At 37.3% G+C, this 22,151-nt stretch overlaps 1 protein-coding gene across 1 annotated transcript in view; it reads left to right on the top strand.

The window, feature by feature from the left end:
- Nucleotides 1–22,151, top strand: part of SIPA1L1 (signal induced proliferation associated 1 like 1) — a 75,806-nt gene that overhangs the window by 6,017 nt on the left and 47,638 nt on the right. The window contains exons 2-6 of the mRNA XM_075712632.1: nucleotides 2,847–2,977; nucleotides 3,617–3,805; nucleotides 11,777–11,951; nucleotides 19,141–19,244; nucleotides 20,370–20,527. Coding sequence (XP_075568747.1) covers nucleotides 2,847–2,977; nucleotides 3,617–3,805; nucleotides 11,777–11,951; nucleotides 19,141–19,244; nucleotides 20,370–20,527 — 757 coding nt within the window. The remainder of the gene's footprint in view (nucleotides 1–2,846; nucleotides 2,978–3,616; nucleotides 3,806–11,776; nucleotides 11,952–19,140; nucleotides 19,245–20,369; nucleotides 20,528–22,151) is intronic.

Here is a 22,151-nt window from a genome sequence, read left to right as displayed (position 1 = left end):
TTGATAAAAAGTATATTTTTTGACAAAAAGGAGGAACAAGTTGTTCAGGCCTTCTTACTGAAATTTAAGAAAAGATGTGTTTGTGTGAGAAAGTGGGATTCTTACTTAAATGCATAACTTTCTACCCCCTCGAATTCATTTCGTACTATTGACCGCAATGCTTCAGTTTATTTTTTTAAAAAAAAAGAGAAGCAAACCCCTTGAACTCACTGCTTCTGGACATAAAATCACAGTTTCCAGAGAAGGGAAGAGTTGTCTTAGGTCAACCCAAAACTTCTAGTTCTGTCTTGTGGCAAAGGCTAGCAACAGATACTGAAGGAAGAGTAAGAATAGGGCAAAGGTATAGCGATGCTTTCTGCGTGTACTTTGCCAGCCTCTGGAGATGCGTAGATAATGAACCTAACCTGGTGATTGTATCATTTGTATTTAGTAGTCTTTGGACTTATCTTCCAGTCATTTATCCAGTTGTCTGTTACCCTGAATAAACTTCTGGTGTTCACAGTACTCCTGCAGCAGCAAGGAGTTCTGCAGCTTGACTGCGTTGGTCATAAAGAGCCCGTTCGTACTAGCTTTGTCTACTAGCTTCCAGAATTAAAACTAGGGTCATCAGATTAAACAGTCTCACTGCTAGGTGAAAAAGTTTGGGTTTCTCACCTTTCCTTGCTATGTGTTATTTCATAAACCCTCAATCATGTTATGTTGCCCTTCTCTGAACCTCTTCCAGTTGAGATCAGGGCACAGTATTTAAGACACAAGCAAACTGCAGACTTAAGTAGTATCATAATGTTTTCTGGTTTCTACTTAGAAATTCCAAATGTCTGGCCATAACTTATCATCGAGACTTGAATTTATTTCCCATACATGGGTAAAATCTTTGCATATGTATTCTGGATAAAGTCTTATAAATGTTTATACGTTTAGGTAATGGGTTAATTATCAGCAGTAATGTATTTTTCAAGGAGAGACATGCTTATTAGTCTATCTATAGTTTGATATTAAAGACTTATTTATTATCAATAACAAAACCATAAGGATGGAAAAATTTCTTTCCATCAGCTTGTCTGGGTGCTGCTTAGAAAAGAGAGTGTATCGCTCTGGAGGAGCAGTCTGTTCTCTTTGTCCCCCAAGTTGTGTCTGGGAATTACAGTTCTTATGGAAAGAACCAAGAGCATCCGTTTAGCTTTGGTCATCATCAAGCAGTAGTTGCTAATATCGTTACCATTTAGGACAAATTTGAGTTACTGGCTTAGAATGAAAGACTTGACTGAGAAGTAAATAGTTTCCTGAGCTGGTTTTATACTGAATGTGGCTGTTGGTCAACTTTCCTTTAACTGTTGGCAGCCAGTAAAAAAACCCTTTGCTCTAATGCAATCACTGCAAGTGATTATTTATTTGAAAAATGACTCGCATTCACTTTGGATGGAGTGTATTTCAATATCTATTTTTATTATCTTTAAAGTTGCAGTTCTTGATGATGATACTGAAATATTTTACATTTTAGCTCTATAGCAGAATAGCTTGTATTAGACTGCTATTAAAGCCCTTGTTTTAAAGTTCTGGTTGGTTTAAGAATAACAAGTAAACTGTATATAGTAGTTCAGGCAGTATGGTTACATTTTCTTTCAGGGCAGTTATGTGTCTTTTTGATGCCACTGAATTTCACATTTCTTCTTTGCATTGTTGAACTTTCAGAAAGCTCTAACTTTCTGGTTTGGTCCATGCATAAATTCATTCATATACACAGCATATGGGAAGTGATGACATAGGACTTAACTTTTCTTGTACAATGCTTGACTTCTTTTTTTTTTTTGACAGTTTCTCTTAAATTTTCCTTTCAGGTATTGTATGTTTAAATTCAGTTGTTGTCACTTGAGATATGTGCAACTTTGTTTATATATTGCTTCATTCATGGTGATGTACCTCTGTCATCAGTCAAGACGGTTCATAATGCTCAGAAGGCTGAATAGAGGAGCCTTCAACACCAATCTCTCAAATTGTTGAGCTTTAATTTTTGTAAATGCACTTTTCTAATATTTTTTCATGTAAAGCTTAGCTTTACATGTCTATAGTTAAATGAATATAAAAATGTATCTCAAATAATCTACTGTTCAGCTAGTGAGCAATTTCTCCAGCCCTGTATTCTCCTCTCTGCCACCTTCCCAATTAGGCTAGTTTTAGACTCAACTCTTAGCACTTTAAATTTACTCTTAGGGTTGTTCGACACTTCACTGTTAAATATTTATGCTAGTCACTTTGTTTCTTGCACTTTATTCTATTTTTCTGTGGTACTGTGCTTTGATTTTTTTTTTTTACTATGAACAAGTCTTTAACTTCTTCTTCAGCTTCATCAGTTTTTCCCCTTTTAAAATTGAGTAACTTGTTTGACTGTTTTTTGCTTTTTCTGTACAAAAATAAGTTACATCCTTTGCTAAGTATAATTGTTTGCTGCTCTCATTTTAACATAGTGGTGAGTTTCCCACTTCAATGCATTTGGCTTCCTTGTTTTTATTTTTAAGGGAGGGAAATTGGTTGTACTTACTTAGCTCAATGTGAATGAAACAGATTGCGATATTAGAGCTAATGTAAGAGGTGTATCCTGGTTTAGTCCCATTTAAGCAGAGAAGCAATGTTGAATTTCAGCCTTCTTGTATACACAGAGCTCATTAGAGAACTGAGGCAGGAGAATGAAATCACAAGAATGAAACCACCGAAGACATGCTTTTATTGACTCTAGTGGAGCTGGCAATTTATTTCCAGTATAACAATTAAGCGTGAAAATATTGTTGAAGTGTAAGACATAAGTCAGACTTTTATTCGTGTGTTCTATTTCTCTTTTTGTATGCAAGAACACTGGAACTATTTTGGGGCAGATGAGAACCTGGGTCCGGTAGCTGTGAGTATAAGAAGAGAGAAGCCAGAGGAAATCAAAGAAAATGGACCTCAATACAACTACCGGATCATATTCAGAACCAGTGAGGTAAACAGTTCAGGAATGATAGCAAAAGACGCTAGAAGTGAGCAGGCAAAACGAGGTGGTATGTGTGGGGTTTGTGTGCTTTTCAGCATTGATAATAGATTTCTGTCTCCTCTGCACACATATAATCCAGGGATCTCTGGACAAAGTTAGGCTGCATGTTTATATTACACACAATACAAGTAAGTGTATCAGTGAGTTATTTCATCACATCCAATACAGAGGAAACTGTGAAGGTTGTTTTGATTAAAGCTTGAGAAACTTACAGGAGCTGTATTAGCTAGAAGCAAGCAAAGTAGAGGAAAATTACTTCCTCAACTTTTATAGGTGACGGTGGACCTGAGAAGCGTACTTTTTATACTTTGAAATGTTCTGCTAGAAATACTACTACTAATCTTTTTTAAGTATTAGTTTCCTGTAAAACTTAAATCTGTTGAATCATTTGATATATTCTGACTACTGTTAGCTATCAGAGTGACATTTTGCGTATCAGTGTCTGTTTCATGCAACATAAGTTACTTAATGTCCGCAGTCTCTGTTGAGAACTGGAAAAATAGTGTGTTTTGCTGCACTGCTATTGCTAATCAGCCTTTTCTCAGTGCATAATTCAATATTTAAGCTGGTTTTGTTTTGTATGCTTAGCTTATGACATTAAGAGGCTCTGTGCTGGAAGATGCTATCCCTTCAACTGCAAAGCATTGCACAGCCAGGGGACTTCCCCTAAAAGAAGTGCTGGAGTATGTGGTTCCTGAGCTGAATATCCATTGCCTAAGGCTGGCCTTCAACACTCCAAAAGTCACAGAACAGCTTATGAAGCTGGATGAACAAGGGGTAAGTGCAGAGTTATAGAATGAGACAAATTATCTTAAACTGTCAGATTACTGCCATGAACTGCAAAATTACCTTTTAGCTTTACATGATTAGAGTCAGTCTATTAAAATGCCTTACTTAAACCAAAGCTTGTCATCTGTAGGGAGAGTTATGTTGCATGTATTTCCCCAAGCTTTGCAGAATATTTGGTATGTATGAAAACAAGTTCATTGCTCTAAGTAGTCTAAAGTTTTAGATTAATGTTATGGCAATTGTCCATTTTAATTTACTTTAAAAGAGACTAAGTGATTGTTTTTCAAAGACTGTGGGGAGGAGGGAGTTATGTTCTGGTTTTCTTATTGCTATTATAAGGAGAATAGAAATCTCCCATGTTACTAAATATTTTGTTGTAATATTGTATTGGCACAACCATTACCAGGGTGCTGCCTGTCTTCCCCCCCTCCCCCCTGCCTCCTCCCCCCTGAAACAAAACTACATAGCAAAATATTCTAAGCCTCTTCATACAAGTGGTTTTCAATTAGGTGATAGTCCCCCGGTCTCTCAAAGATGGAACCAAGGCTCATTAGCTGTGTAGCTTTGACTTAGCAAAATGAAAAGTCCATGAGTAAAGCAAATTTTATGATTAAAAACTTCGACAGTGACATTTACCAGCTCTGAGTACTGAGACCGTCTCTTTCTCCTGGTCCTTTTTGCTTCTCATGATCAGCCTTTCCTGCACAGTATTAACATCTATGTTGTTATTTCTTCTTACTGTCAGTCTAGCATTGTCATCATAAAATTGAAAAAGGTCTAATCATTATCTGCCCCACAAGGGAGAGAATATAGCTATTCTAAACAGGTTTATAAGCGATTATAATGAAGATTTTTGTCAGCCTCCTTGTGGTTTGGTTATTAAAATGGACAAGATATAGAATCCCCAAATAAATACCTACCAGAGGCAAAACTTGAGCGAAACACTTTGTCCTCTAGTTAGTTTCAGAACCTCATCTATTTCACTAAGAGCATGATACAAGAGGATGAAGAAATGGGTATGTGCGGCTATCGCAGAGCATCCAGGCTAACACAAGAGTGGTTGGTTATGTGTGGTCAGCCTGAGGTAGGGGCAGCCCAGTATTGTTACTGACCATGACCAACAGCAGATGCCTGGCTAAGAATATGAGAACAGGACGAGCATGGACTGATAATTTCCTGGCTCCTGATAGCTTTTCCTGGTAGGCTTTTATAGGGCTCTCTGTCCTACCCCTCTGCTTTACCAGTTTGATGAGTCCTAGTTTAGTTAGTTATTTCTCATGTAGAAGTTGTTCTGTACTTCTGATCATGCTTTTGCCTCTCTCTGGAGTTTTTCCAGTTCCCCTCCTCCTGTCCCACATTTGTTTTAAAATACTGCAATTTTGAAAATGGGGAAAATTTCTGGTTTAGTATGTATTCTTATCTCTTCCCTCTCTAATAATTACTGATATTTTATTTGCTTTATGGCTACTACTGAACACTGAATGTGTCTTTTCATGAATGCCTAAGATCCCGTTCCTTAGGCATATAAGTCAGAGCTCGTTGCTGTAGACACAAAGTTGGGTATGTCTGTACCACATGGATCGCTTCAAGCTTTACTTGCACTGAGGTTGAGCTGCCATTCTTTTGCCCAGTTATCCACTGTAGTAAGTACCTTTGGTAGCTCTCATAGCCAGTCTTCAACTCCAATATTTACCTTACTATTCATCACCTCTATCAGATTGCTGAAGTGTGTGTTGAATACTCTATGTCCAAGTTCAGATCCCTGCCTTACTCTACTGATCATTTTCTTCAGCTCCTTTTTGTCTTTTAGCCAGTTACATGTCTAAGTGAGTTCCTTTTTCTGTACCCTGGCTATTTAGGGCCTTTTAAGACTTTCTGAAGAAAAACCTTTATTAAATGTCTCTTGGAAATTCAAGTGTACTTTGTACCAGCTGTATCTCCTGCATGTGCTTACTGGTTCCTGCAGAGAACAACACTGTGATGAGCCAGCGAACACATAAGGTTGAGGGGAGATGCATTTACCATATAGCCTGCTAAAAGGACAGAACCTTTAGATGCTTACGCTGCTCAGTATAACTATTCTCTTTCACGTGATGAGATCCTGATAAGTTGGAGGCCTGAGTGCTTTCCTTAGATGATTAGAGCAGTGATTCCAAATATGCACATATTCAGTGTTTATGATTTGTTACCTGAGCCTAAACCCAAAATGCCCAATCTGCCCTTCATCCAGAATCAACTTGGTCAGGCACTTGAAGACTCAAGGATATCTTTCAATCTCTGCAAAGTTTTCTATTTCAGCAATGGAGAAAACGTAATTTCATTCAACACGGCTCCATAAGTGAGCCTTTGGATTCAAGGATCAGTACCTTCCAGATATGCCCATCAAGAACCTGCAATCTCAATAGTGTTCATGGGAAAATTTTGACAAAGAAAAAAAAAAGCTAGCAGAAAGCTCTATTTAAAAAAATAAATTCCAAAATTATTTCTAGTAAATACCTAATTTGAAAAGTAGTTTAGCATAATTTGCTTCAGAAGTTGGTTATATCTAAAAAAAGTGTGAGATTAAATTATCCTTATTTCATATCTCCTATATATTATTAAGCTCCCACAATATGGTGTATAGTATGGTTTTCTATTACTACTTAAAATTTGAAAAGCATTAAGGACACGTGATAGTTAAAATTGTATTATCTACATCAAAGTATTTTCTGTTTTTGTGGTAATGAAACAGTTTGACACTTCTAACAAAAAGATAAGCACACTCTGTACTAATTAGAAGCTGCATTTTTTATCAATTCCAAGCTAACAGAAAAATTTGGGTAACAGCTGCTCTACTAATTAGGTACACTGAATGTTTATCACTTCTTCTTGCTGAGTGTCTCACTGTTTCATTACAGCATGAACAGGTGCCTGTTTGATATAGCAAGCAACATGTTTTGTGAATTTAGGAGTTAAGACTATAAAGTGACCTTAGCCTGACTTAGCCACTAAATTTCACCCAGTAACCCCTTCATTGAGCCAAATTCACATGCACCAGCTTTGATTAAGATAGGCTGTCTTTTTTTATATTTGAGTGAGGTTTTAAAGCAGTTGGTTGTTTTCATATTTAAGAATTTGCAGTTCTTTATTTGAATTTACCTGCTTTCGGCTTCCAAACTTCTGATATCTTTTTCTGCTGCATCTTAAGAGTAGTTTTGCTGTGAGATTTTCTTTTAGCAAAGGTTTTTGTATGCAGTGATTAAATCATCTGTTGGTCTTGTTTATGATAAACTAAACAGATTGCACTTTTCAAGTCTTTCACTGCAACATATTTTCTCTGAATTTCATATCACTTTTACGGCTGAGCTCTGTCTCTTCTACTCTTTCAATATCTGCATATGACATCCAGTGTCAGAATGGGAATATTCTTCTTGCCCTAATTTTGTACTGGTGGTGTATGTCAAGTTGCATGTTCCTTACTTCCCCTTAGATTGCTAGAGTCATGGTAACATCTGTTCTGTACATATGGCCCACATTGCTTGTCACCTAGCTGTTCTTTTATTGGCTTTATTAAAATGCTTTCATTTGAATGGTGCTATGTTAAAAAGCAATCCAATCATTCCATAAGGCTGTGCTAGCTTCCTGGCTAATTACCATCTACTAATCTTTGTCTTGAATACAGAGTTCATGGTAACTTACTTTAGGTTTACTTCCAAATACTATTTAAAAATTTGAATATCAGGGCAATTACTGATTTATTCCAGTAGAATTTTATGGCAATTCCTCATTCACAGAAATACTGAGAAATGTCAGTTGGTTTTTAATATAATTCCGTATTTATAATATAAACTTGCTGACTGGTTAAATCCATGATACACTTTCTGCTGTCTTTCGCTGGGTGCTAGACAAATACTTGAACTGCACTTTTCCCACATGTATGAATATGTAAATACTTTTAGATTATTAAAATGAAGCTGCTACTTTAGGAGTTCTACCACAGCAGACTTTGTCCTTTAATTCCTTTTTTAGCTTTTTTTAAGCTTTAGCTTAGAAGGGTTAATGCACTTCTAAGGACCCTAGATTTATCAGAAGGAGGTGTAGTAATAGGGACTGCATGCCTTTCTTCCCCCAGATCTGCTTTTTTTGATCCAGAAATACCAGCTTGTGTTGTCCTTATGAAAATGTTTTTTTAAGTTCAGCAAATCTACGAACACAGCTGGAAGGCATATCCTGCTCTTTGCATAGTGCTTATTTAGTTTCTTGGGCTGACATTTTCAAAGCAGTAAAGGACAGTTGTTTGGTTGCTTGTGGATGCTGCGGATCCCATTTATGTTTATGCCCTTGAAGATACTTCCTTCACCCAAAATTGAAGCTTAAGTAGTGTAGGTGTGCTTGGTGAGAACGGTTTTCTTTGTCCTAACTTGTTTAAATAAAATTACTGGAACCTGTTGTAATTAGCAGTGCAGCTAAGGCATTGTGGTCCCGTGAAACACTTCCATCCATCGTATTTCCCTGGAAGTGGACAGAGAGCATACCCGAGCAGCAAACGTTGCCTAAACGGTCCAAGACAAGACCTGCTACTGATGATGCAGGAAGTGATGGCAGTTGTTCTGGCAGGAGCTGCAGCAGTGCCACCTCTCGCCGCCCTTCCTGTCTCCCTGCCTCTCTCCTCCCTTCCCGTATGTCAGCAGCAGCTGGTCCAGGTTCTCTGTGAGAGCGCATAGTGCCTTCTGCTGACAGGGCTCTAAGTTTGGCTCCTGTGAGGCAATAAGCTTGCAGTGAGTGGGATCATGTAGTTCACTAGCTAAGCAGAGATCATAGAAATGTACCCACAAGCCTCATCTAGCTCCCATGATTCCTGAGAAAATTTAAATCTTAATCAAACAGCTGTCATGGGGAATGCTCAAAAAAAAAAAAAAGCGCATGTGCCATCCATCTGTATCTGGATTGTTTTGAGCATTGTGTACACTGATGGTTGTTTTGAATTTTTTTTTTTTTTTTAGTGAATGGGGAGTTGAAATCAGTAATAATCATAATAAATTGTAACATTAATTTTCATGTGCTCGGTATTTGTTTACCAATAAATATTTTTGCTTCAAGTCATAAGACTTTGGTGCCTAAAATATGCAGTCTTCATTCTTGGAAGGTGAATGTTTTTGGTTGGGTCTCTAGCACTGAAAAAGGATATTTCCTTTACAGTTACACAGAAAGCATTTCAGATAGTTAACAATGAGAGAAAAGGAAATAGAAACATTACTTCAAGGCACAAAATTGATCCCATCCTTCCCCCCCCCCCCCCTTTTCAGTTCAGTTGCAATGTTGCAATTTTGGAAGTTGGCCTGTGAATGTTTCTTTCGTAAGAAATAGATTGATATGAGGACAGGCTGAGAGAGTTGGGGTTGTTTAGCCTAGAGATGAGAAGACTCCAGGGAGACCTTATAGCAGCCTTCCAGTACTTAAAGGGGGCCTACAGGAAAGATGGGGAGGGACTCTTTATCAGGGGGTGTAGTGATAGGATCATAGAATGCTTTGGGTTGGAAGGGACCTTTAGAGGTCATCTAGCCCAACCCCCCTGCAGTGAGCAGGGACAGCTTTAACCAGATCAGGTTGCTCAGAGCCCCATCCAACCTGACCTTCAATGTTTCCAAGGATGGGGCCTCCACTACCTCTCTGGGCAACCTGTTCCAGTGCTTCACCACACTCATTGTAAAAAAATTCTTCCTTATATCCAGTCTAAATCTATCCTCCTTTAGTTTAAATCCATTATTGCTTGTCCTGTCACAACAGGCCTTGCTAAAAAGATTGCCCCCATCCTTCCTATAGGCCCCCTTGAAGTACTGAAAGGCCGCAATAAGGTCTCCCCGCAGCCTTCTCTTCTCCAGGCTGAACAACCCCAGCTCTCTCAGCCCGCCCTCGTAGGAGAGGTGTTCCAGCCCTCGGATCATTTTTGTGGCCCTCCTCCGGACCCGCTCCAACAGGTCCATGTCCTTCTTGTGCTGAGGGCTCCAGAGCTGGACGCAGTACTCCAGGTGAGGTCTCAGGATGAGGGGTAACAGTTTTAAACTGAAAGAGGGTAGATTTAGATTAGATATTAGGAAGAAATTCTTCGCTGTGAGGGCAGTGAGGCACTGGAACAGGTTGCCCAGAGAAGCTGTGGATGCCCCCTCCCTGGAAGTGTTCAAGGCCAGGTGGGATGGGGCTTTGAGAGCAACCTGGTCTAGTGGAAGGTGTCCCTGCCCCTGGCAGGGGGGTTGGACTAGATGATCTTTAAGGTCCCTTCCAACCCAAACTGTTCTAATGATTCTGTGCTGTACTCATGTTTTATTGTAAGAACCTTGTACATATTTAGAAGGTAGTCATTGTGTCAGGTAATAAAATAAGGGACATTCTGGAGGGGGGAAAAAAGAAGCGGCCTAGAACTGTGCTTCATTACATATGCTTAACTTTTTCAGCGGGAGTAGTCAAGCCACGTTGATCTTTACCCTTCTTTTTTCCCCTCCATATTTTCCTGTTGCTAATACTTTATCCCTGTCACCATTCATCCTTGGTAGTAAAAGAAAAATACAGCAAAGTTGCAATTTTTGGAATTTTTTAATTTTAAAATTCACTTTAAGTAGAGGCAGAGTAGGACCACTTCTGAGGGCTTTTAAATTATCCCACCATAAATATAAGAAGTTAAAATTAATGAATTTTAGTTTAATTATGTGTGTCCACATCATCCCAGCAAATTCCAAAACCTTTTGTCTCATGATCTGTGATAGAAGCTTTGAGTGAAAATCACAGTATTTTCAGAGGCCTTTGCTTCCAGTGCCCTTGCAGATAACTGCTTTCACTTCCCACTAACCTGTAGCCCAAACTTGTAAATCTTGTGCCGCTTTTGGTAGACTTCCTTGTGATTTTGCTCTGGCAGATCTTCTTGATATTTATTTAAAATGGATACTCTGCAGAAATTTGTGTGTGGGAGGAAAGATTATTTACCCTGCAATAAGTATGCATTTTTACTAGATGAATTACACAGGTAAACTCAAAGGCTCTCCTCTGTGCTCTGCCAGTCAGAGTTCCTGCCTGTGAAATTGGTTTTGGAGATGGCAGTAAATGGCTGTGGGTGCTGCCGCCTTGCCTTCTGTAACTTCTGTTCCTGTAGTCCAGACATAAAGGGCACAGATGTGGTCCTTCTTGTGTGTGCATCAGTTTGGCATTGGTGGGAACAGTTTGCTTTGAAGAATCACAATTATGGTTGGGTAAAAAATTAATTCATTCAGATCTTCAGTTTCTGCTGTATTAGGAACATCAAATACAAAATTAGAGGAAAAATGGAACTAAAAAGCACAAACATATTTGAAGGGCTATGCTAGTAAATAGTATCTTTAAAGGATTACCAGCATTTCTCAATTTAGCTGTTTTCTTTGTTACTGCGTTTTTAAGTCAGAGAAGGCTACCTGAATGCCATGGACTCTTTCAACCTTGCTAACAGATGAATGCACTAATAGGTGAATAGTTTTTATCTTCTCTTTGAACTGAGGGAATGTTAATCTTGTCACTTATTATAGAAATGAGCACATGCTGTGCCTTATCCTTCTGCGTGGAAGGTTTAGCATAGGATAGTAACCATGGTACCAGCCTAAGAGTGAGAGCCGAGTTCCTGACATTTCTCAGCCAACACTTGCTATGTGGCTCGGCGTAAGATGTTCACCATTTGTAAGCTGCTGTGTTGTCCTCCTGAAAAAAGGAACATTAACGTTTGTTTCACTTCCAAAAGCATTTTGACATCTTCGGATGAAACATGCCATCATCGAGGCAATTATGGTGGAAAACAATGAGAGTATTTAGAACTAGACTAACACTTGAAGTTAGACTGATAATTAGGAATTTTCTTCTTTGTGAATTATGGGTTTAATAAAAAATCTGAAGTGAATTCAATAAATAAGTTGCTGCATCACTTGGTATACATATAAAATTTTCATCTTTTTCCCTTTGCAGTTAAGTTACCAACTTAAGGTGGGTATCATGTACTGCAAAGCTGGGCAAAGCACAGAAGAGGAAATGTATAATAATGAATCAGCAGGTCCAGCCTTTGAAGAGTTTCTTCAGCTCTTGGGAGAACGAGTTCGACTCAAGGGGTTTGAAAAGTATCGTGCTCAGCTGGATACAAAGAGTAAGGCTTTTTCTTTTTTCGTTTTTTTTTTTCTTTCCCCTTAAGTGAACAAAATACATCATATGGTTGCTAACTGACTTTTTGTAGAGTTCTTAAAAAATAACCTCTTTGCTATGGGAAGACAGTTACTTGATATTAGAAGTGAAAGCAGAGAAAGTATGTAATTTGACCCATACCCACATGGTCTTTCAACTCTGATAATTATTGGATTTTTGTACTATTTTGGAATGAAATTATGACTTAAGCTGCAACAAGAAACCAGTAACTATGGAACCATTATTGGCATTGCAAATCCATCATCAGTGTGTTGTCTAAAGACTAATCAATATAGTTGCTATGCCGTAATTTTTTTTAAGGATATGCTAATAGACTGTCACAAAAATGTTCTGAGAGCCCACCTGTGTAATTCCACCTTGACAAGTTGGTCTATTGCTTTTCTGCTGTGTCTGTTGCATGTAGTTTTTCTTCTAGGCAGTTTTGTCTTACTCCTTCTATCAAATGTATTCCTCCCTCTCTGATTTTTCTTTTGAGTTATGGAAATTAAACTGGATTTGGCAGTTATATTATATCAGCTTTAACTGTAAAACATATTGCAACAAAAATGCAGTGGAAAGATGATCTTGGGTGATGGTATCTATAAAAGAAACTCCCTACTTCTGGAATCAAGCTTGCGAAATACCTGTTTACCAGCTAGCACATGCTATATTCAGTTTGTAAATCTATTTAAAAATACTCAAGGGGAAATTTCAGCCATCTTCCTTTTCTTTGAGTATTAGAACTAACCAGTTCGAATGGAAATCTTTTGCTGTTTTGCTCACTTCCAGCAAAGGAAATTAAATAAGGAGTTGATTCATGAAAGCTGAAAAGCATTCATCAACTTCAGTGCAGCAAAAACTGTGCTCTTGTCGTGAGTTTCCTATTGCAAATACAGTAATTTGCTGTGCTTTGGTGCTCCACCATTCTACCTTGTGTCCTTGATTCTTACAGCGATCATGTTGCCATCTCAGGCTGTTCTTGATCAGCCTAATCATCACTCCTCAGAGGGTTGTAAAACTTCCTGTGGTTTTAAACCTAAATTAACACCTATTTCACACACAGTGTTAAGCCAGCTTTCTTTTAGTTGCAATACTTGTATTCTCTCTGTTGTATTTACTCCCTTGAGTGAATTTACGCATTGCAGTTGTCTCCTCTATGCTTTTGTGATGCTACCCTTAAGCCAAGTCTCTCTTACTGGTATGGGAGGCATGGATTTCTCTGCTTCCCTGGGTTTTCCTTTTCTGCAGCTCCAAAGTGTTGTTTTATCAGTTATAAAAATAAGCTAGGTCAAAAATCAAATGTATATGGAAAACAGAGAAAATATTTGTTATTTCATAGCTTCTGGTTTTATTTTGTGACCTCCCTGTTTCTTTCAGTAGTTAAAGTAAAATCTTCTCTTCCCTTGTAGTTTAGGTATTTAAGACATCTGGGGGGAAAAAAAAAAACCAAACAACTTTTTTGGTGTCAGTCCACACACACTAGTTTCTAGTGCATGTAAATGCTATGTGATTAAGAGTTGACTCATCTGCTCAGATATACCTGTGAAAGCTGTAACTGTATCTTAAGTATTTGTTTGAAATTTTCTTCTAAACAGCACAATTTTCCAGTAATGTTTGAGTTCCTTCTTGTTGTTTCTGACTCAAGGAAAGAATTGTCAGGCTTTGATTTTATGTACTACAGTCTAGCACCTGTTGAATGGACATGTATGTAAACTTCTAATTAACTGAGTATCTTCTGGTTTTAAGAGTTGTTGTCTCGTAATGAAGGTTTTTCTAGTCCATGTTGAGAGTCGGCATGTCTTTTTCATGTTGCCCAGTAGACCTACCAGTTCCATTCCATATCTAAAAATACAAAAATCAAGAGGTTTTACATTAACACTTCACTGTGATCAGAGAAGAAGGGGAATGCTCTGAGTGGAAACTGCTGCTTTCATGAAGGGTTTCCTACATTTCCTTCAGTCAAGGTTTACAAGCTTACATGCATGGGACCTTATCAGCTAGAACTGCTTAGGGACTCCTAAGTTGTCCGAAATCTTTCGGGTTATGTTGTCTGCAGGCTCACTGAGGAAACACACAACTACACAGCATACATACGTTCTTAACAAGCAGGTTTAGACAGCAGCAAATGTGAACAATGGCAGCAAACTTCTGTTATTTATCTTGATGGTGCTGGTTTCCTTTCTGCCAGTATGCAAAGCACAGGCTGGAAGTGGTAGAAGACAACATGGTGTTTTGGGGACACAACACTAAGCTCTTTGGATAGCCACATTCAGAAACCCTTATTGCATATTCTGCATAGGAAGTAGGGGGGAAAAAAAAAAAAAAAGAAAAGCCACCTTGTGGTAGGCAAAGATGGTTGCAAGAGCTGCATGTCAGGTATATGTGAACAGCAGAATACAGACAGTCAGTACATCTTCAGTAGCTACCCAAAGTAGTCAATCGGTCTTTTCTGCCTTGGCCCTAACACAGAAGGGTCTGCAAAGGGGGAGGTTTTACCATGACTTAGGTTTATAGGGTTTTGTTGAAACAGCTGGGTCTACAACTAGGAAGCAAGCTTCTCCCTCTTCTAGCTTTGTGCTCTTCTGTTGCTAGAGGTCACTGTCATGAAATAGTTCTTGTGGTCTCATTACTCAGGAAATTTTCCTGCATAAAAATTCCGTTTAATGTCAGCACCGTTGATTGCAAAGATGCTGTTAAAAACAAATGTCTGTTCATTAACGTGTAAGAAAGGTCAGAGCTATATAGGCTACTTTGCTAGTTCCTGCACCTTTGAAAATACTTTGTAACCTATGAAAAGCAGATGCATGATGTAAGACACGATGAAAGATTTTTCTCAGCGTGGAGGAAAGCTGATTTGTGTATGTACTCTGGGTTTTCACAAGATGGTTTTTAATTTATGCGAATTTAGAAAAGTAAAGTTGCTCTAGCAAAAGGCAGTTTCAGAACAGTTCTTGTTCTTAGAAATTTGTAGAATTAGGGGCCTAATTGGTAAGTATCCGTAACAGCTAATTTTTAAAAGGAGGAATCTCATGCATCCTATTAACTGAAAGCCTATTTAAGTATATTGGATCCTTCAAGGGCTTTAGCTTTGGATCTCTGCCAGTGCCACTGTGGAAAAGAACTGCTACTTTTAAAGTTTTGTTTGTATATTTCTAGAATTACCAGAGGGGAAGCAGTCTATCTCCTGGCAGGCTGCAGACTTTGGATAGGAAATAGAGCTTGAAAATGTCATCTATCCCACAGTTGCTAGGAAGTTTATGGGCATCACTTTAAAGTCATAAACATCACAGTAATCTTTCAAATTATAACTTCAGTCATTTTACTTTAATTTCTAGTTGTAATGCATGCTTTATTTCCCTCCCCCTCACTTAGTCTTATTTCTCAATATTTTAAATTGGTAAATGGGATCAGCTGGATAATGCTAGGCATGGTAACCTGGCATGTGTGTCCAGCAGAGTGGTAGCGTGGTTAGTGCAGGAAATGAAGCAGATTGATTAATGTGAGTTGTAGGAGTTTGAGTTGTCTATTTAATGAGATTGTAAACTTAGCTAATAATGGTAGGTTTCTGTATTAGATGTTTATACTGCATGACTTTTTGGTTAAGACAAGAAGAATATAAAAACAGCACAGAAGATATTAAATAGATTAAAAATCTAGGGAATTGAATGTACTTCAAATTGACGTTTCATTTCGGGGTTGTCAATGAACTTCAATGTTTCTAATGAAATAATACAGATAGATTACCTTCTTGTACTATTTAACATCATTTAAGCACATGGAAGTAAGAATAGACTTACTGTTGGGTCTGAGACATTTGCTGGGAGATCAATAGCAAAAGGAGGTCAGAGGTTCCTCAGTTGCTTAAGGAGCAGAAATGGGGATGGGGGGAAGTCCACCTGCACTTCACAAAAGTGTATGTGTAACACAAACACAGAATGTTACTAAATAAAGGATTCTGTCTTCTGAAATAGCGTCTGAAAACAACTTGGATATTACTGAAGTTGAACATGAGTGCTTGGTGTAATCCTTGTGTATAACAGAAAGGAGAACAGGTTTGACAGGTGCTGAATCTGGGCCAATAGCTAGGAGAAACTGGAAATAAGGCAGGGCTTTTTAAGAACAAAGGTAGATGGGAACAACATTAAGCTCTGAAACTTCTTGTGCATTTAATTGTGAGCACTGCTGCAGTTTGTAGCGATGGCTGTTCCTTCTGCCTCACCGGTATCGTTTGGTTTTTGTTTTCCTACAGTTCCCTGCAACATGTTTTCCTTGGAAACACCGAGTTAGATTTTCTACTTGTACTGGGTTTTATGCGGTTTTCTAGTGCAGAGGTTTTAAAAGCTTCTGTAGAAGCAGGCCGACAAAGTCCTGTGGCTTCAGTGAGGTGAATTTATCAGCAGTATGCTGTTGGTGTCAGTCATGGTTTTGAGCACTGTTGGTGTTGGAACAAAGCACTTAAATGGGAGTCTGTTAAGACAGTCCTTGTGAAGATAGCTGAGAAACATTGGAAGGACAGAAGAATAAGGTGGATTTTTAAAGGTGGATAATGATGAAAGGAAAAGAAGATCAGGTAAGTCCTCAGCTAGGTAACCAAATCTAGTAATAGGACAAGACTGAGAAGGCAGCATGAATAGGTAAGCCATCAACTGATTGCAGGAGGGGATGTCTTCAGTGTAAAAAGGTGCTAATGAATTTGTATATTCCTTGGGCCTCTGTTAAACACAAGGAAATCAAAGTAGATCGCACTGCTGGCTTAGAGTTCTGACTTTGAAATCATGGATATTATTCCAGTGCACAGTCGTGGATTTTACTGCAATGGCGGTGATTTGATTTAAAGAAAACACCTGTAATTAGCATGTTGTACTTCAGAAAAAGTATTCTGGACTTGTAAGAAAGAAGAAGTCTGAATGGTGAGAAAGATGCACAGTCTGTAGTAGATATGGACTTCTGTTTCTAGTTGGAATTGAGTAACAGGGATTTAAGCTGTGAAATGCTTGGAAATAATTGGAATCATTAAACGTGTCATTTGCATTGTAGCTTTATTACTTAGTTTGCAAGAACCAGTGCTGCTCTGAGAAAAAACCCTTTTCTGCCTGAAATGAAGTCCATCCAGGAAAGCTGAAAGTTTGGCTTAAATACATAGGTGGTGTTCTAGCATATTATCTGTCAGAATTGCTTTATTCTTCTCCTCTTTCCCCCAACCCCTTTTGGGCCCCTTCCCCTCTCTTGGGGCCTTCCTTCCCCCTGTCTGTCGTCTTACCCACTTCCCTTTCTTTTTGCACCTGCTCCCCCTTTCTAGTTCTTTGTAATATTTTTGTATGCTGCATTTATGAAAAATTATGTACAAATTAGCATATTTACAGTTAGACAAAAAGAAGCCAGTAAGGAGTTATGTTGATGTTTAGGTGACTTTCAGGTGCATCTGCCTCCTTCAGTGTGCATTGTAATGATCAGGCAGAGGACAGAGGTTGCTGTGAACTGAGTGCAAGATGAAATGATTCCCTTTCAGCTGTTGTGCTACTGTAATTGGCATTAAAAAGAAAATATTTAGCAGTTAGCTAGTTTTTCGTAATGGCAATGTTGAGTGCTGGAAAAGAGAGGCCAATCTTCTTGAAGCATTAACTGAATTTTTTTTTTTTTTAATAAGAGTCCTGGGATCTTTTTTTTCTTATTCCCATTTTATTCTATATACATGATTTGGAAATGTAAAATCTCTATACAGCTATAATGTAGAAAACTTTCCATTTCATTTTATGGGTGATGTTACGGTTTTTCATTTACAGCAAAGCTACCTCTATTTTATTATTCTGCATTTGACAGAAAACGAAAACTTCTTGTCACAGCTTAGACCCCAAATCTGGGTAAACTGCATATTTATGCTATTGTAAATGCCTCACAAATCGCAGAGCTATTATCTCCTTAGTAACATGATCTCTCTGCTTATAAAAAATGCTTAGGTGTAGTATTTAACAGCTTTTTAAAATACACTGCTATAAATAGCTGGGATTATATAATATAGTAGCATGTTTATATAACTTCAAATAACCAAGATGCTTTTTTCCATATATAAATCTAGTTGTTATTATTAAAATTCTGTTGAAAAACGGGCTTTTTGTACTGTGGACAGCAGTTACATTTAATAGAATATATGCACTATTTCAGCTTTAAATGTGTTACTACTTAAATTAATGGAACATTCTTTAGGGTCTCTTTTTTTGAGAGAGAAAGAAAAAGTAAAACCAGAAGTTCCCAATTTGTCTGTAATCAAGTGTTGTCTTCAACCAACACTTTGTAAACTTTAATAATATCCCCTCTTCTTTTTTTCTTTCTAAACTTCATAATCCTAGTTTTTATCATTTTCTCTCCACATGGAAGTCTCTCCATCCACGTATAATTATTTTTGTGGCCTGTTTCTGGATCCCTTCTCTTTCTTCTATAACTTTTAAAATAGGGTGGCCAGAACCCAAAACAGGTGAGAGTACCTTTGATTAATATACCAGCATCATAATGTCATTGTTGTGGGCTTTTTCCATCATCAGCTGTAAGCATGCTAGCATCCTATTTGGGTTTTTGACTGCTCCTATCCATAAGGCACCTGTTTTAGTGAAGGTTTTATCTGACTTCATCACAGTTCATTTAGTAGTCCTGATATTTGTGTTTAAAAGTACCTGTTTTGTTCTTTCTTATATTGTGGGTTATATGTCCACTGATATTTAATTATGCATGAGATCATGGTATTCATGCGCAGTGTCTGTCTACCTTCCTTTCTGAAGTCCTTTTCACATTCCTTACAGTTCAGTTTCATTCCGATTAGCCTGAGATACTGGGTGGTGTCTGAAAAGTATTTCAGACTTTGTTATCACTTTTCATGCTTAAATAGGCTTTCTTCAGGGTTTTCTGGTATAAATTCCCTATTCCTAACAAGTTCTTCATTGGGAAAAGTATGCAAAATTATATGTGCCATCTATATGTGTCATTTGCTTTGGCAGGTGAATAAACTCTGGGTAAGTTTTTACTTGCTGATGTTTCAGCTAGGACCAAGGATGAATAGGAATTCTTGTCTTGCCTGATGATTTTCTGTGTTACTAATGAAATTTTGTTTTCAAACTTTTTTTAAATAATGCTTTCATTTTCTGTTTTTTCTTTAACTGAAGCTGATTCAACGGGTACTCACTCCCTATACACAACATACAAGGACTATGAAATCATGTTCCACGTTTCTACTATGTTGCCATATACTCCAAACAACAAGCAACAGGTAAGATGGACCATGCCTATTTAGAATTAATTTTTCCTCCATCTCAAAAGTAGCTGAACTACTGAATATTTATGACAACTTTCATTTGTAACTAGCAAAGAAAACACTTAAAGAATCAAAAGTAAAACTGGCCATCTCTGTCTCAGGAAGACAAGCAAAGCAGATCATTGTAGGTATATCATAGGTAGATTTTTCTCCATAGGACTGTTTTCTATTTAATTACACGTTATTTACTGAAAGTTTGATGTAAATATTATACAGTAATGTCAGTAGCACGTGTTACATAAATACGATTTCATCGCTTATGTCAAAAGGACCATAGTGTACTTGACATAATTTTCAACCTTCTAACCTTCTGCAGCAGTCCATTGCACTTTATATATGATATGGGACAAAATCCCTTTTTTTTGTTCTTTTTTTTTTGTTTGTAGCTGCTATGTAAGTTGACCTGCTTTGTTACTCTGAAGTACCTGGTCTTGCTAAATGCTAGGCCATCTTGTTGTGTATGATGTGTATGCATTTTACTCTAGAAACAATGTTGGTTTGTGTTTCTGCAAGTAAAACAGAAATTTCCTTTAACAATAAAAGATAACATAGCATTCTTTTTAGTTTGCTTTTGTACGCTAAATGTTATACTACTTTGTAGTTTACCTTTCTCTTTTACTGTAATCTTGGATTTGCTGAAAGAAGCCTATCAGAAAATTATCACAGTGTGTCTTAAGGACAATGACAGCTATTTTCAACTTGAAATAGAACCTACTTATGGCTTGTAAAAATGTGTGAAGTGGGGAACGTTTTCCAGCTCCCATGTATCACTGATTGGTCTGATACTAGCAGGTTTTGTTGTTGGTTTTCATCTTTGTTTAACTTAAAATTTTCCCTAACGAGATCTTCCTGTATGTTACATGTAGAAATGAAATTGTTAGGAAAATGAAAATGCCCATACCTGTAATCTATTAGATGAATAACTAACATTCTGGTACTTGTCATATAAATCCTCAACTGTATCAGTTTTCAGCTTGTATCATTTGGAATAAAAAAATTGCAAAATAATAATTTATAATTATGAGAAATAAATAATTGAAAAGACTGTGTTTTAACCTATGCGTCTTTTTTTTGTTAAAGCTTCTGAGAAAACGACATATTGGAAATGATATTGTGACGATAGTTTTCCAGGAACCAGGAGCACAACCATTCAGCCCAAAGAACATTCGATCCCACTTCCAGCACGTCTTTGTCATTGTAAGAGTGCACGGTCCCTGTACTGACAGCGTTTGTTACAGGTAGCTATCACTAGTTTCACTGAAAACATGGAATTTGAGTGCAAAAGGGAGGTGTTGTTCCTCTCTTAAATTCTCAGTAGGGAAACATAATGAAAGATAGGGGTTGAGGAGATATTTGGGTCATGTGAATGTAGAATGCTTTTTAAAAAGTAAATAGACACACATGAGTGTGTAAAGGAAACACACCCAGTGAGGAAATTAATGTTGTCACTATGTGTGTACATACACACCCATGCACACACACACATCTCTATATATAAAAAAATCACGCATTTGGAAATTATTTTAAAATTCTGTTCTCACTTCCTTTTTATTCTCTTCGTTAAGAGTATGCTAGAGAAGTATTTCTATTTTGATTCTTACGAATTTACTTTTTGTTCAGATAATTTGGGCATCTGAGCTTACATTCCTTTTTTGAAATTAAGACAGTGAAAAAGTGTGACTAACCTTTCAGAAGGAAGCTAAGCTCTCTGAAATATTTTGTCTGAAATATCTTCATTTCTTATCTCATTTCAGTCCAACGAATTCCAGAGCATTATGCAGCCAAAAAAAAAAAAAAAAATCTTAGTGTGACCTTAAAGTCAATATGATTAAAATAGACATTTGTAATTGATCGTAACATATAAAAAATTGCAAGATGAGATTCCTATTTAGCATAATTTTTTTAACCAAATTGAAAGCACATAGAAATAATGTTTTTGAGTTACACTTCTTTTTAGAATCAGTTAAACTTTTTACCTTTGTTATATCCTGAGCTCTTAATGTGGTTTTATTTTTAAATGTTAACTGATCTCAGCAAACTCCATATACTGCTTTATCTCAAATACGAAGTGTCAGAGTAATGCATTTAAGTAGTTGTCTTACAATGACGTAGCCTTAGAATTAACCTGTCTTCACTGAAATACAAATGTTTACCTAAAATTCAGTGAAGTGCTTATTTAGAGGAAGGGCTAAGACTGCAGTATCTGAGATGGTGTATTCCTGTTTTTCAAGTAAGTATAGTAAAGTTTAAAGGCTTTTCCCTCCCCATAAGTTTTTGGTAAAGCTCACACAGAACTTCTGGAACTGATGCTGAACTTTGTACATGCATTAAACTCTCCTGGAGCAGGCCTGTTCTTGTTGATATTCTTTTTAAGGCAGCTTATTGACAAATTCCACTGCTACATAATTTATGTAGACATAGCTTGTTCTTAAACTTTTAGACATATGTTTCAGCTCTTATTCTGTACAGAAACTGGTTTTGAAGTCAAGGGAAAGTAGGAAATATATCCACAAGGGCTACAGATGCATTTTCCATTTGAATTGGGTATTACAAACACAGAGAAAGTTCTGCTTTTGGTTATTACTTTAAATAATATAGCTGTGTATTTTCAGTTTCTTCCTTTTAAAAGGCATGGGAAAGATTTATACTGGTTATACTGTAATAAATTTAAATATCTCAGGGTTCTATTTCTGACCTTCGGACTTCTGAGTCACTTTCATTTTTCAAGTGTTCACAACTACAAGGGCTGGAACCTTACTGGTTACTATTAGTCAATAAAATTTGAGAATTTCAGCTTTAGTGACACTACAGGCTTAAATTTTAAGGGGAGGGGGAGCAGGTAGGAAAATAAACTGAGTGTGT

This window comes from Pelecanus crispus, chromosome 6, assembly GCF_030463565.1.
Source record: "Pelecanus crispus isolate bPelCri1 chromosome 6, bPelCri1.pri, whole genome shotgun sequence".
Taxonomy (NCBI): domain Eukaryota; kingdom Metazoa; phylum Chordata; class Aves; order Pelecaniformes; family Pelecanidae; genus Pelecanus; species Pelecanus crispus.
This window is presented reverse-complemented; position numbering and strand designations above follow the sequence as displayed.